Raw genomic sequence first — 15,941 nt, forward strand, 5'->3', positions numbered from 1 at the left:
CCAACCACCAGCCGAGATAAAGCAATATATCAAATATAACCATCTAGCTTTGATAATAGTAGACTACCATGTTTGCTTTAACAAGTTTCTCTTAGAGAAACAAACACAAAAAGAGGTATTCCATGCAAACAGCCTTTTTATAAATCTTCCTAGCACTGATAAAGGTTCTATGTAGCTGTTTTAGCATCATATAAGGATATGCCCAGAAGAAAATAGTGATGTGACTATGATGCTGGCTGCCAACTCCTCACCCAATCTGTCAAAGTGGCAACGTTGTTACTTATGTCATCAACGCAGTTGCTCTGCATTGCCACCACAATGTCCTCTTGGTAACTTTCTTTTGCCTCTTCCAGCAACACTTGAAAAATTTCACATTCAATATTGTTTGTAAGCTTTCGGCCCATGTAGCCTCTGCTGTGCATGTAAAATTCTAGCCATTAAGGTGGAACCAGAGAGGAATGAATAAAAGAAATAGAGAGGTACAAAGTTGTCACCTGTTGCTCAAGCGATCATACAACACTGAATTGTCAGTTTGAAGGACCACTACATGATCAAACCAACGTTCAGGGAAAAAATCACAACCATGGTAATCTATAATGTTTCCCCCTTCTTCCATCAAGTCCTCAAGCTCATCACACACCTGAAATAATTACTTCTCATTATTTGATGCATTAGAGAAGTAACCCCATGGAGGTGAAAGATAACTTTGGCTACTCCAAGATCCAAACAAGCTATGTTACAGATGATTAATGGTTGTTCATATCTAATTTGTAAATTCTAAGAAAAAGTAAAGACCATTAAGTTTTAGAACAGGATCCACTAGAATTTGAATGATCATTGTCAAAAGTAAATAAAGAGAATAGCTTCCAAGCAGTCTTCATTCATTACTAATTTGGGGCAACTAATAGATCAAATTAAAAGAAGAAACCAAAATGAGTCAATTCAAAATTGAATGTTTACAAAACATAGTGAAGCTGTGGGGGTTCACTTTCCAAGTAAAAAAAAAATATTGAAGGGACATTGAGAATCTATGCACTGTCTCTAAAGTAGAGGAGGAATCCATCCCACATCTGCTGGCTGCTGCACTGCCATATAGATATGAAATCTGATCTCATTCTCAACTGTTCAGAAGATTGGGTACATCCAGGAATCTTCAGTGCTAATTTCTTCCTGATGATTTAGGGATACAGTGGCACTACCGCACTAGCACCATTTTTTGGAACTTACTTTCATTTTCCATGTATTAGTGTGTTAGACACAACATTACCTTTAATAGGAGTTCATGTCCTGGTGTTTCTTCTTGGGTGGATAGAAAGACCATCTATTTGTTGGTCTGTCATCCTAAAAGATATCTAGGGTCTAGCTACAATCACTTTGGAGATCATCATCAACTATATGGGATTGGCTACATGAATCCTGTTTCACCATTCAGTTCTGTTCGATGCCAAATCCATTGTTAAATTATGAGTGCTTAAATCATTTCACACTACTTCAATCCATATCCTTTTTGGTCTGCTCCAGTATACATGGGAAATTTTTTTCAAGTACATCTAGAATTGTTTTTTTTTTTTGAAAAGGTAAGGTAAATTTATTAGACTAAACTTTGAGAGTACAAACAGAAACCTGCCAACAAGGCAGGCCTGGGGACCCCAATTACATTTACATGTTTGAATTCTGGGGTAACTGAAATCCAGGATATCAGTTTACTAACAGCCATCTGTACTTATTCCTCAGGCCTTCTCACTTTATGATTAAATATTCTGTTTCTCTCAGACGAAATAGACCAGAGCACTGCATCCGGGATAGAAGTCCAGACCAGCTTCCCTCTTTTCTTCAAATTACTGATCTTCCAGCTACAGAGCATATCCTTAACAATTTTTGGCATGACCCAACATATCCCCACAGCCTTCAAGAAATGGTACAACACCTGGGCAGCAATCGGGCAGTGAATACAGAGATGGTCCGTAGACTCTGGATGTGTTTCACAAAGAGAACAAGAATTATCAGGGATCTGCAAGCCTTTTCTTTCTAGGTTAGTGCTGGACAGGCATTTATTTAAAGCCATGGTTCAGACAAGGAAATTTACTTTTGAAGGACTAATTGAATTTCAAACCTGCATAGAAGGAAAGTCCCTCACTGCTACTCTACTGTTGAGTCTATTGGCCATTGATTTTACTGACAAACTACCCTCATTGGACCAAGTCCAAAATTCCAAATCCACTGGTCATCCTGGTTAAAGTCAATGCTCTGAACCTGTAAGGTTTCCAGCAAGCTCATAGCTTCTTGTACTTCCCAATCAAAAAGGCCTCTTCTGAACTGGGGGACCCAAGTCACCTCATTACCCGAGACTGTATAAATCAGCCACTGAAGTATGCTGGTTGGAAACACACTGATAGAGAAGGGGAAATTCTTCAGCCAAAGGCAAGCACCAATGATCCTTCCAGAATCTAACCCTGTCCCCTCTGCCTACTTTAAGACTGATACCCCCTTCAAACAAGGGAGCCTCATTATGCTTTTCCATAAAGAGCAGCCCCAGTTAGGAAGAGGATCTCTTGTTCTCCAGTTTCCCCAATCAACCCCAAATTTGGTAGCTATCAGGCTTCTCCACCAGATACCCCTTTCAGTGGCAAATCTCCAGATCCATTTGCTAAGCAAAGCCAAATTAGTCACATTAATTTTTCTCAATCCCAGACCCCCTTCCTCCCTAGGGAGACATATTTGATCCCAAGTCACAAGGTGGATCTTCTTTTCTTCCTCCCAACCTCTCAAGAAATTCTTTTGGAGAGTCTCTATTCTATTTGCCGCTTTTGATGGGATAGGGAAAAGGGAAAGAAAATAAGTAGGAAGGTTGGAGAGGGTACTTTTTAGGAGGGTCACTCTTTCACCAAAAGAAAGGTATTTTGCCTTCCATGATGACAGTTTCTTTTCCAATCTTTCGATTATAGGATCCCAAATGGCTGAAGAAGAGCATTTAGCTCCCAATGGAAGGCCCAGATATTTCATCGGAAGCAGTTCCACCCGACAAGCCATAACATTGGCACACTCTTCCAAGTTAGGAACCTGACCCACTGGGGTGATTTGGCTTTTGTTGAGGTTAACTTTCAAACCTGTCACTACTTCAAATCAACTGAGAATCCCAAGAAGGTTTTCCAACTGCTCCTGAGAGGCATCAATAAAGCATAAGGTATCATCTACAAATTGAAGGATATTAACTTTTTCCTCCCCTGGGGAGATTGCAAATCCTTCCCACAAACCAGAATCGGCTGCCTTCTGACTAAAGAGAGCTAGAATTTCAGCAATACAAATAAAGAGAAGGGGTCTCCCTGCCTAAGCCCTCTAGAACTCTCAAAGAAACCTGCTGATTGGCCATTTATCAAAATAGAAAAACTTAGGAGAAGACATACAAACTTTCATCCAGTTTCTCCACTTTTGCCCAAAATTCATTTGTTTCTAAAACTCACCCAAGCATCTCCAATTAACATGGTTGTAAGTTTTTTCTATATCCAGCTTACACACCAAACCAGGAATCCCCTCTCTTCCTAGAGTCAATCAACTCATTTGCAACTAGAACCGAGTCAATCATTTGCCTACCTGGAACGAAGGCACTTTGAGTGTTTGATATCACACAATCTAACACCTCCTTCATTCTTTCAGCTAAGACTTTGGCCAGAATCTTGTAGAAGTTGTTCAGAAGGCTTATTGGCCTAAAGTCTTTTAAGTGCACAGCCCCTTCAATTTTGGGAATAAGAATGGTAAATGTATTGTTCAAGCTCCTTTGCAGAGAAGCACTTGTGTGGAAGGTTTGAAAAGCATTTAGAATATCTTGCTTCACAAAATCCCAACACTTAACATAAAACATGTTGGAGAAATCATCAGGCCCAGGAGATTTTTCATTGTCCAAATTGCTGATTGCCAACTTAATCTCCTCCTTAGAAAATGGTCTTTGAAGGGAGCATCTTTGATCTTCACTCAACCTTTTAAAAGGAAGGTTTAGGGGGAAAGGTCTGCATTTCCAACTTTCTTTATAAAGATTTTTATAAAAAGAAGTTGTAATTGCTTTGATTTCTGCAACTGACTCACCCACCTTATCATCCCAAATAAGCTTGCTAATTGATGAGATTCTGTTTCTAGCATTTGCCAACTTATGGAAATAATGAGTGTTCCTATCCCCTGCTTTCAGCCATTTTGATTTGGCTCTCTGTCTCCACTTCAATTCCTCCTTGACTGCCAATTTGTCAAATACAGCCTTTGCTTGGGCTTTTTTCATTCTTAACTCTTTGGGCCTGCTTCCTATGCTCTGTCAATTTCTTCAATTAGGCTAAGGCAAGCTCTCTTTTCTGTTTCTGAGTTCAGATTATTTTCCACTTTCCAGATTTTCAATTTTTCCTTAACTGCACCCAACTTTTTTGCTAAAACAAATGAGCTAGACCCCTCCACCTGCACTTCACACCAAAATGATCTTAATAACGGAAGGAAGTCAGCCTCTTCAAACCATGCATTCTCGAACTTAAAAGGTGCTTTGATTCTGTTCCTACTGCCACAGATCAGTTGGATTGGAGCATGGTCTAAGACAGGTCTCGGAAGGATCACTTGCTTGAAATCAGAGAAGTAAAGCTTCCTCCCACTAGAGGTAGATCAATGAGCTTCAAATTGTTTACAAAATTAGCAAATAAGCTCATCCCCCTTGATCTCCTGCCTCTTACATTTTTTCTTCAACCGACAGAGTGATATAGAAATCCCCTCCAATTACCCAAGGGCAAGAAGTAGAGCCTCTCACCTCTGCTAATTCTTCCAAAAATAAGTTCCTAAGGTTTGCTTCAGTAGGACCATACACATTAGTCACTTGACATAGGCTTCCATTAGCAAGTTCCATTATGAGAGAGATGGAAAAAGAACCCACCCTATGTGAAATCACTCTACACACAGTTGGGTCCCAAGGGATGGCCAAGCCCCCAGCACTGCCCCTTGCCGACTTAGCTCTCCACCTCACCTGACCCTCCCCCCAAATACTCCGGACTATCCCTGCATCCATAGATTCCAGCTTAGCCTCCTGAAGCATAGGAATCTGAATTTTGGCTTTTTTAACAACCTCACACACTACTAACCTCCTTCTGCCCGACCCCAGCCCTCTAACATTTCAAGACAATATTTTTAAATCCATCAACAACTTGACAGATAAAAAACCAACCACCTCCCTTTCTACTTCTTACTCCCTCTCACCCCCCCCCCCCTTCGTAGCTCACCGCCCTGTCATTTTGCCTCCAATTTAATCTCATCATTTCCTTGTTCTTTTTTGAAGCAGTGCCCCTTTTTTGGCTGCTAATTTTCCCCTTTCCATGAGAATTCTATACTCAATTCCCTCCATGAATGTAGTTGTTTCTTCCTTCAGACCCTCTAACGAAACTCCCAAAAATTTCCCTAACCCCAATAATTTTGAAGAAACCCAAGAAGAGGAAGAAGATGGTTTAAAAGACCTTCTTCCTGTGTCGCCAAGGTTACACCTTTTCCTTTATTGACGATGGGTGGGGTATTTCCATTCACTTGAAAAGTTTCTTTATGGTTAATTCCCGGATTAGCTATCAGCTTCTTTCTCTCTTGCGCGGCAGATTGGTTCTTCTTCTAGTTAGATGACTCAAACACTGCTATCGGCTGCACCTCCATAGGTTCCTCTTCCACCTGAATAATAGAGAGTTGGTTTGAAGTCAGTCTTCAATCCTCTGAATCTTGCCGCAACGACTGGTTAGGAGTAGAGATTAAACCAAATTCTTCGTCTGTATTCTCCAAGGTGAAGGAGAGAGGGTTGGACCTTCGCTTTATTGGAGAAGAGTGATTACCTGACCTTCTCTGGGGTTGGCTAAGCCACCGGGGTCCGAGATGAACCTGATCGCTCTTGACTTGCTCCTGCCGAGGTAATCTGGGTTCCCTTAGGGCTTTCCCAGCTTGAATGGTTTCATTTACCCGCACTGGGTGAGAAACTGGGCAGTTTCGATGTGGGTTTTGGGTTTGGGTATGCTCCACTGTGATCGGGTGTATTTGGAGATTCTCTTCTAACACCTGTCTCCTATCCTCCGAGGCTGCCAGTTTGTCCCCCACTACCTTCCCCCTTTGTATCTCCTCAATACATTCTTTAATTAAAGTCTTTAGTTGGTCCACCACCATAAATCCCCTCTCTTGCGAAAAGTTTAAAATTTGAATCTCCCCCTCTTGGTATTCCCAAGGCACCATCTTGACCGTGTCTGTGTACAGATCTGATGGTTTGTATTCCCCACCTCTTCGTCTTTCTCCTCCTCCCTTTCACTGACCTCCAACAACCAAGACCTCTGCAACTTCCCAGATTGGATCGTTATGGACAGAGTCAGAATCCGATTCCGGATAGAAGCATCCAACACTTGCCCCCCACCAATCGAGAAGAAGCTGATTTCTTCCCATCTGCAATGGGTCGTTTCTAAGTATCCAATCCGCTTCATCTTTCGACGGGAAGATAAATAGGAAGAGATCGTCCACCATTTTCTTTATCTTTACACCTCCCACCTCCCTCCGTATTCTCTTCACCCAATCCCCAACTTCTCTAATCCCTACTCCCCACCGGGATCTCCCCACAAGGCAGCCTCTTAGAAACTCTCTTCTCTCATCTACCCCCTGTTGATCTATGAGCACCACCAGATTGTCGCCACACTGTTTCAGCTCTGCTGCACCATACTCTGGCCAAGCTCCTGCTGCCGTCGCTTTACTATAGGAAAAATTCTTTCTCGTTCTTGCATCAAACTCTTCCCGACTATACCAGTTCTCTGACTCCCATCTCCTTCTCCCCACAGGAGTTTTTTGGGATACCCTCTTCGAAACATTTGAGTTCTCTCCCTTCACCAGCCTCAAATTTCTCCAGCCTCAAATCTCTCACCCTTAGTCAACTAGCCCAAGTCTCTCCAGCCTCAAACCTCTGGTTTTCTTTTTCAAAACAAAAAAAAAAAAAACAAAAAAAAACAAAAAGTGTACAGATAGGCATCCCAAAAGGAGGCACGAGATGCAGCCTCATGTGCAAATCAACTTACAAAAACTGAATTGTCTAACAAAAAAAACGTCCCCAAACAAATCTTCCATTTGTGCAGAAGAAGAGAAACCACAGATCTATTCAGAGGACAGATAAGCTGTGCCAGATCCTCTAGAACATAAGGGTTCCACTAAGCTTTGCAGGTTGAATTGGTGCCAATAGCTGTTAAAAGAGCTTTTCAGGTTCTCTCAAGGCCCTTGTACAATCCACTCATGCACACCCTTCCTCTTTTTTTATTACAATACAAGTTACCTTTTTCCAGAAAAATATTTTTGATTTCTTTTGAAGGCAGTGGGGGTAGCCCATACACCCCCCAACCCAGGTACAGGCGGGTTCGATCCCAAGTCTCCACCACAACCAGCAGGAGACCTTCAGAAAAATATTGGGACTGAAGATGACTACATTTGCTGTCTGGAGTAACCAAGTAAATGGAGCACTATTCTTCTACTGCCCTATACAAAGGCTCTTTAGTATGATTCCCCACTTCCTTTTTGATCTGACTCAATAGTCAATAAGGGAAAGAAGATATCATGTGGGTTATTTCCTAGGTGATGAAGGTGAAGGATTATAATCAGCAAGGCTTTGCTATGCTGGCAGTTTTGGAAGTTTCCACAATAGGTGTTTTCTAGTACAGGGACTCATCCCAACAGGGCAGTGTATGCATATCATTAGTAAGGAAGAGAATCTGTGCGCTCATGGGCATTCAGTTGCTAATAACGAGTCTAAGGAGTACATGAATAATAGCTGAAGTGGCTGAATAATGACATATTGCTTTGTCTTTTAGTAAACAAGTTATCAAGTAGGTTGCGAGTTCCTTAATGGATCAGGCTGAAGCTGGGTTGATTACTATTATACCCTTGAATATTTGTTATTTAATTATTTTATCTATTAAAAGATAAAGCAATAAGTTGTTCAATTATGCTGCTTCAGTCATTATCAAATGGCCCCTAAGCCTCCAGTTGGCCAGTGGGAGCCTCTCCCATAAGGATGGTCAAAGATAACCTGTGTTACATCCTGGACCTGTGAGAATTATTACTGGTTTAGGAATGGCAGTGAGAAACTGGAAAGACAGGGTAGTTTGTGCAAAAAGAGCCAGGATGAGATGTAAATCAGCCAAAATGAGGAAGAGCCAGCTGTTTATTGTTGTAGTACTAAATTTTGGAGGCTCACTGATGATAGTTGAAAGTAACTATCAACTGTAATATATATTCTAACAACAACATCCATAATCACAATAAACCACTCCTTTTTCAAAGCCTGTCTTCTTAGCTCTCATTCTGAATTCATCTTTGCCTATGCATAGGGGACAATGATGCTGCTACTCTGTCACTGACAAACCAAACCTGACATAGATCATCTGTCATGTTGTTGGTGACTTGACCCCAGCAAGGCATTTTGGCTGCATGAAAGCTTTAAGCTTGCAGATAAGCCTTATCCTTACAACTAGTGAATCCTATACAATGTAGATTGTAGGCAACATTACTTCCTCATAATTTGTGGATTCCACAACATAACATGTCTTAATACTAGTGCATTTTACATGCAAGACATATAGAGGTAATAATAGAATCAATTAGATGGAAGAAGTTCGATACATTTTTCTCATAAAAATAACAATCCTTGGATATAAAAGTAAAAGTTCCTTTTGCCAAGTTCAGTGAGTTGATAGTCTGAAATTCATCAAGTAGAAAGATGGTAACATGGAAGACCACATTTACATACCAATAGAAATTGAGTTTTCATCTTCTCTCACTCATTATAAGAATCCAATCATTAGGCCGAACTACTCCAATCATTGTTCCTTACATATCTTAATACACAAAGGCATAGAAGAAAATACTTGTATTTGGGTTGTGTCAAGTTGCTCAAGGCCTCAATTCTAAATGATGTTACCAATTCAGCTTCACATCAAACTGGCTTAACCATGTTCAGGTTAGGCAAGGATAGAAAAAATCCTCTCAGGTGGTAGACTTTCTGATTTAGAGAGGTAATCTTGAGAAAAGTGGAAGGATCATGATGTACTGTAACAAGGTTTTGATCTCACATTTGTTAAACCATTATCCTTCATATGCCAGATGAGTTCTAATGCCCTTCTCCATGTTCCCTACAAATACCATCTATATCCATTTTCCTTTATAAACCTTATCGAGTTATCCCTACGATCAAAGTGCCTATACAAAAGGGAGTTCCTATAATTTCTTTCCTCACCTGTTTCAGCAAATGGAACTCTAGTAGCTCAACCTTCTCCTACTGCACTACTCCCCAAGTTAAGAAGCTTCGTCATCACTTGCACATCCAACAAATAGAATGCTCTCACCAACCACAACATAGGCATTATTTCCCCTTTGTATCATCAAAAAATCATGAATTTTGACCATCTAGGAGTCACCAAAGATTCCCCGAAAGCATTTTCCATCAACCTATCTTCGAATTTAGCTTATAAACGAACAACCAAGAACTAAAACAAGCAAAAACCCATTAATAGATGACAACCACTTACTTTCCTAGGAACCCAGTTCTTTATATCAATCAAACAATCACAAGCTATCAGAAGAGAGAAAATGGAATCTAGGGTTTTAAGGTTTTGAATGGCATACCAAGTCTTCGTCGATGACATGACAGTCGAACTCGTCGTCCCATCCCTGATGCAAATTCTTCTCCTTCACCAGTTCACTCACATTTATATGGCGAAGCTGCGTCGCGTCGGCCAGCAGAGATGAGGTCGTAGTTTTGCCCGTTCCTGGGGTTCCCGTCATTAGAATATTGGGCCTCTTCCTGCTATTCTGTGCCATGGAAGGTAAGACCTGTGCTTCAACAACCTTTTACGTTTTCTGCTTTCTCCTTCGTTGAATTTGGGTCAGAGATCAGAAGGCTCAGAACTTGGCAACTTGCAGCTTCACTAGTATCTGCAACTGCAAAAAGAAAGAATGGCGACTAGTAGGGTTCGGTCCGGTTTGGTTATGAGAGACCCGATCTAACCAAATCCAATCCGGCTGGGGAGTGAAAAACCGTATGAGAGAGTGGTGTTTCGTTTCATTGCTGTTTATCATAGAAAAACAAAATTGAAGATGGAGTTTTATGACAAAACAATCATAATTTAAGTTAAAAGTGACAAATTTCTTATTATCTAGATAAATTTGAAAAAAAAAACTTATTTATTAATTTTTGTTGGTTTATTATTATTTTTGTATTATTTCTAGGTAAAATTATAAAAAAACACCTGTTTTAAACAATTCTATAAACGCCCCTTGTGTTTTGACCCTAACAAAGGCCTCTCCTATAGTTTTGAGAAAAAAAGTGCAAATACCTCATTTCCCTTGGCTTTTTGATAACAAAGACATTGAAGTCTTATCATTGTTAATGCATTATCATACATAATTTAAAATTTCAACCTTACCCTTTTGTAATTTATTTTTCCAGATAAATTTTAAGAATAATTATCCTTACTCTTCTTGGACAAAATAAGGTAAAAAGGCTGAAGTGAAGTAGAATTAATGCATTACATCAACATTTTTTATTTAGAATGCTAAGGAAATGAAGGCATTTGCATCTTTTTTCAAAACAATAGGGGAGGTTTTGTTAAGGTCAAAACACTAGGGAGGTTCATAGGATTGTTAGAAAACCCAAAGAGGTTTCATAAATTTCCTTATTTTTTAAATGAAATTTAAATTAATTTTAAGATAATTAAACTATATTTAAAATTAATATTTTTGTATTAATTTTTAAATTTAGTAAAAATTGAATTTCTTTAAGTATATTAAGTTTTTATTAAATTTAAAATTTTAATAAGATTTAATTATAAAACTAATAATTGTTTGATAATTTTGTATAAGTTTTATATTAATTTTAAATCGATATTAGTTTTCTGTTTATCTTATTCCTTTTATTAATTAATTATTTTTATTATATTAATAAAAGTATATTTATCAATAACAATAACTAATAATTATTTTTATTTTATTTAAGTAACTTACTAAATTATATTTATTATGGTTGATTAATTTTGAATGGAAATAAATTATTAAATGTAATAATATATCATTGAATATCTCAATTTCAATATAATTAATCTTTACTAATAATTAGAGAGAGAGATAATGATGTATTAACGAGGAGTGCTAAAAGTCTTAAAGGTGATTGGTCACTTGAATTATTTTGTTCAATTTTAAAATTATAAAATTCAAAATAAACCAGAAAAAAGATAAATGCCTTAGGAAGAAACCAGGAAGCAGGAAAGTGCCAACTTGGCACATTACCTATATATATGACTTTAACTTTTTTATAAAACCAAAAGGGGCCACACGGGGTAGCACATGAAATGACTCTAGTTCAATGCCAACTACGTGTTTCCTCCCATGAAGCCTAATTTTTTTTTTTTTGTTAGTGTTTATCAAAAAATGCTTTTCTTTGGGTTATGTAAGAAAACAACCCTTTTATAGGAGTGATCAAATCGTAAACCAAACCGAACCAAATCAAATTTGTGATTTGGTTAGATCTGTATGTAATAAAAAACAGTTTGGTTTGGCTTCATAATTTTGAAAAATATGGTTTATTGTTTAGGTTTGGTTTATTAAATTTTATAAACCAAACTAAATCGTTAACCGTATTAATATAATATAATACATATAATTATATATATTATTTTAGGCTTTAAATTATAAATATATAAATATAGAATAAAAGTGTTATTTTATAAAAAAGATAAGACTAAAGAGTTCTACTTTGAATTTTAATTAATAATCGAATTGATCTTTCTCTCTTCTCTTTGATGTCCTAGTCCTTTCTTTCTCACTTTTCTTTCTCAACCAGAGTTACCCTTTGTATACAACCGTTGACGTTGCTACATGCCTCCACCAACCGCCATTGTTGTTTTTTGTGATCACTAAGGCTATCTTTGGTTTGAAGGAAAAGGTAGGGAAAGGAAGGGAAACATAGAAAAACCTATACAAGGTTTGTAAAAGTTTCCCCACATTTCCCTTCCTTTTCCTACTTCTTCCTTCAAACCGAACATGGCCTAAGGTTCAAAATTTGGATACATTGGTCAATACGTATCATATCGAGAAGCCACCACTGATACACCTCTACAGGGATGGACACTGGCGTGTTGAAATCAAGGGTGAACACATCAGTGTTGAAATCGGGGTGTAAAGGGGACAGTATGGGCTAGAAATAAAGTGGGATAGGCAATTCAATTATCAAGGGTGAACACGCCAGTGTTGAAATCAGATTCAGTCTTCGCAAAACTGTACTTATAACATGCTTACAGCCACTTGGAGCTGTGCATTACAAATATCTCCCATAAATAAAAACATAGAAATACGGAAATGTTATGCATGGTTGCAAGAGGAAGAGCCTATGAGTAAAGTGTGAGAATCGTTTCATAAGGATCCAGTCTCGCTAGGGGTAGTCATGAGTAGAGCTGTTTACGAGCTATTCGAGCTCGGTTCAGTTTAAACTAAGTTTTGAGTCAAACTTGAGCCTAATATATAGGCTCATTTGCTAATCGAGTTGAGCTCGAGTTTAATAAAGCTTGGCTTGTGAGGCTTGTAGACCTAATCAAGTATATATATATATATATATATATATATATATATATATATATATATATATATATACATAGTGTCACCTTGGCTATTGAGGGAGACCTCGGCTCGGCACCTCAGCTGTTAGGGAGACCTTAGCTCAGCACTTCAACAGTTGGAGGAGACCTTGGCTGCTGGGGAGACTTCGGTTCATCACTTTAGCAAATGAGGGAGACCTACAATCAGAGGCAACTAAGCTCGAGCCGAGCCGAGCTCGAACTTTCAAACTTTTGACTCGAACTGAGTTTGAGCTCAAGTCTCTAGTTCGAATCAAGCTCAGGCTTGAGTTTGAGCCTGGTAATTTATGAAGGAACTGAACTCGAATAGCCAAATATTTGGCTCAGCTCGACTCAATTCCACCCCTAGGTCTCGCCAATGTTATGTAAGGTACGCATTAAATGTGTGTCCCATGTGGGTTCATTCATATGAAACACTAGCGTGTTCACTTTTCATAGGCTGCCTAGCCCACTTTATTTCTGGCCCATCCAGACTGCATGGAAAGACCTCGGTCGTAAGGTACATATTAAGACCCAAGAATACCTACAACTACATCTTGTAATATTGAAGAAAAAACCTTGTCAAAGCCCAATATTGTTGGAAGTTTGAAACAAAATATAGAAAATAAAATCTGACGTAAGTTGCACATAATCAATTTGAACTAAGTTTTACACAACAAATTTGCATTTGCCCTTACATTTTATCATGTGAACCAAAAACAAAATTTAAAACTACAGATCCAAATGGGGGAGGTCTGAAGATGTTTTGAGAGAGAAACTAAAAGGTTTGTCCCGAGTCTTAGCATTAGAATGGATAGCACCATGCCAACTCTGAGGGGTTGGCTCTTGGCCTGGAGAAAAGCTGATGAAGAAGCAGTGAAACCAGGCAATAATATCATTGAGCAAAAACTCCCCACCCCCCCGAAGGTGAGTCTGGAGTTCAAATCAGCCCCCCACATGATAGACCCCACAGAGTCTTACAGTATATCCCTGCTATGTATTGGGAATATCTCTTGATGATGGCACTCATCGTTTCTAGAATTATCAGTGGGAGATATTCCCAATACATGGCAGGAATGTGCTGTGGGACGTTGTGGGGGGGCTGATTTGATATCGTGAGTCTGAAGCAACAGTTCATTACTCTAGTTGGATAAGACACCCTTGATGGCACCCATAAGGTTAAGTTAAGGAGCCAAGAATGTATCGGTCCAACTCCACCCTTCCCTACAAATAAAAAAAGAAAGAAAAAGGAATTAAAAGAAACAAGTGTAAAACAGAAAGAGGATACCTTCATTGCTCTGCGTGATATCTTGTTCTTGAATATCCGGACCTCCAGCATTACAACACCACAAAGAGTAGGGAAGGAAGACGGTAATGTTGAAAAGATCAATTAAAGCTTTGTTCTCCACTTCTCTTCAACATCATGATCTTCCCTTCCTACAACTATGATTCTTTCTTTCTCTTCCTCATCAACCGGCCATCCATAGCACAACAACAAGATGGAGAGATGATATGGGTTTCAATCTCTCTCTCTAGATCTCTCTTAGAGAGAGAGAGAGAGAGAGAGATTTTACTGTTAAAGCATTCTTGATTCTTAGCCTCTTGGCTGGAAATAAAGAATTTAGGTAAACAGGAAAGAAGGGAGTCTTAACCCATGACAAACTGATCAGCCTTGGGCCTTTGATAGCATGGATCAGGCTTAAGTTAGATCAAATTGATGGAACATTGAGTCATTCGACCCATTCCTAGACATATTCGGATGTGGGCAATATCCAATTAAATTCCACTCTTTTTTGGTCCATTTTACCTCCTGTCTAATGGGTGGGGCCATGCCTGTACTAATAACTGGCCAGTTCAATACATTCTCTTTTTTGTGTTTGGCACGAGCCTCTCGAGCAACTTCTCTACACTGAGGTTTGAGCAAAGATAACCGTTAAGCGAAAGGAAGCGGGGCGGGGCACCCCCTTCCCATCCCCTCCCTGTGGCTAAAATCCCCTAACCCGTCCCTGTCCCATCCCTCCCTGATATCGGGGTAAAGGTTCAACCCCTATCCCCCGCCCCCTCGGGTATGGAGAATCCCCGACACGTCCCCGCCCCGAAACTATTGACATGAGCAAGACAGCGACAGGAATTTTATTCATACAAGAAAAACCATTAATCACACGGTCCAATACAGTAAGACAGAAATAGGATAACGATGGCTACTAATTAATCGAAGATCAAACTCAATGAAAACCAAGAAACACAGTTACAGAGGGACTGAAAGAGAAATGCAGTTATAGAGATTCAGAGAACTTAAATACAGTTTCAAACTCGAAATGAAAACTTAAATACATACCACTGCTCTCATTGTTACAGGGAGAAACTTGGCGGATGAACAGAGAGAGAGAGAGGAAGAACAATAGATACGATGGTTCCTTTATAATTAGTCACTGCCGCTACGGCGGCGGCGGCACCCGACAGTCGGCGAACGAATGGAGAGAGGAAGAATGAAACCAAAAGCGCAAAGTGCAAAACCTTCTCTTCTCTAGCAGTCGGCAGGCAAAGTCTGTAATCTGCGAAGTGCGAAGGAAGAGCCAAAGATCTTAAATTTTTCTTTCTAGGAATGTTTATTATTGGACAAATGCCATTAGCTCTCTCTACAGGCACACATGGGATTAACAACTAATTTTGATATTGTATGCCATATTAGTTGAATAATGGCCCAAAAGCTAGAAGTCAAAATATATCTTAGAGGCCTTACTCTGGTCCAATGCATTACCATTATGGGTTTGGTTTGGGTTAGTGTTGGGTGTGGTTCAGAAGAGGGTGGGCCATTTTAGTCATTTTATTCTTTGGTTCTTCTATAGCTTTGCTTAGCATTAGCAATTTAACATAGATAATCTTGTTAGTTAGTTAATGACATCAACTTTTTACATATTACAACCATTGTCGATCAGTATTATACTGAAGGGGGAACCAAATGGATGGTTAAATTTACATCTCTGGAAACCTTCACCTTGTGAAGGAATTTCACTAGAGAATTTTCAATTTGCATGGAAGTAAACAAGGCCAATAAGGGAATTTCACTAAAGAATTTTCAATGTGATCTTTGTTGATTGGATGGTTACAGTCCTACTCATTATCCTCTTCATATTCAAAGGGAATTTCACTAATTTTCTATGGCAGTGTTTTTATACCATCTAATTGAACCTTATCTTAATCATCTGTTCTTCCCTCCTCATAAATAATAGATTCTAGACCAGAATATTGGGTTTCTCATATGAAGGAGACGTTTTTGAATGGCTCATGTATGGTTTTTACTTTTTCTTATAT

At 39.0% G+C, this 15,941-nt stretch overlaps 1 protein-coding gene across 2 annotated transcripts; it reads right to left on the reverse strand.

Moving 5' to 3' along the window:
* Positions 1 to 27: 27 nt before the first annotated feature.
* On the reverse strand, positions 28 to 9,966 carry AAK6 (P-loop containing nucleoside triphosphate hydrolases superfamily protein). Of its 2 annotated transcripts, none has more exons than XM_010270791.3 (3): positions 9,646 to 9,966; positions 495 to 640; positions 28 to 414 (listed from the first exon to the last, which is right to left on the reverse strand). In XM_010270791.3, exons 1-3 carry the CDS (start codon positions 9,838 to 9,840, stop codon positions 225 to 227), a joined length of 531 nt encoding a protein of 176 aa, XP_010269093.1. In that variant the 5' UTR covers positions 9,841 to 9,966; the 3' UTR covers positions 28 to 224. The 2 variants fall into 2 exon arrangements, with proteins under 2 accessions (XP_010269093.1, XP_010269094.1); XM_010270792.3 differs by having other exon boundaries at positions 28 to 411; positions 9,646 to 9,963.
* Positions 9,967 to 15,941: the final 5,975 nt, after the last annotated feature.

This window comes from Nelumbo nucifera, chromosome 1 (assembly GCF_055504915.1).
Source record: "Nelumbo nucifera cultivar China Antique chromosome 1, China Antique-T2T, whole genome shotgun sequence".
Classification (NCBI taxonomy): domain Eukaryota; kingdom Viridiplantae; phylum Streptophyta; class Magnoliopsida; order Proteales; family Nelumbonaceae; genus Nelumbo; species Nelumbo nucifera.

Coding starts and splice junctions, on each gene's coding strand:
- AAK6 (XM_010270791.3), bottom strand. CDS start 9,840: ATGGCACAGAATAGCAGGAAGAGGCCCAATATTCTAATGACGGGAACC. Junction 641..9,645: donor ATGTCATCGACGAAGACTTG/GTATGCCATTCA, acceptor TAATTATTTCAG/GTGTGTGATGAGCTTGAGGA. Junction 415..494: donor TATGATCGCTTGAGCAACAG/GTGACAACTTTG, acceptor TTACATGCACAG/CAGAGGCTACATGGGCCGAA.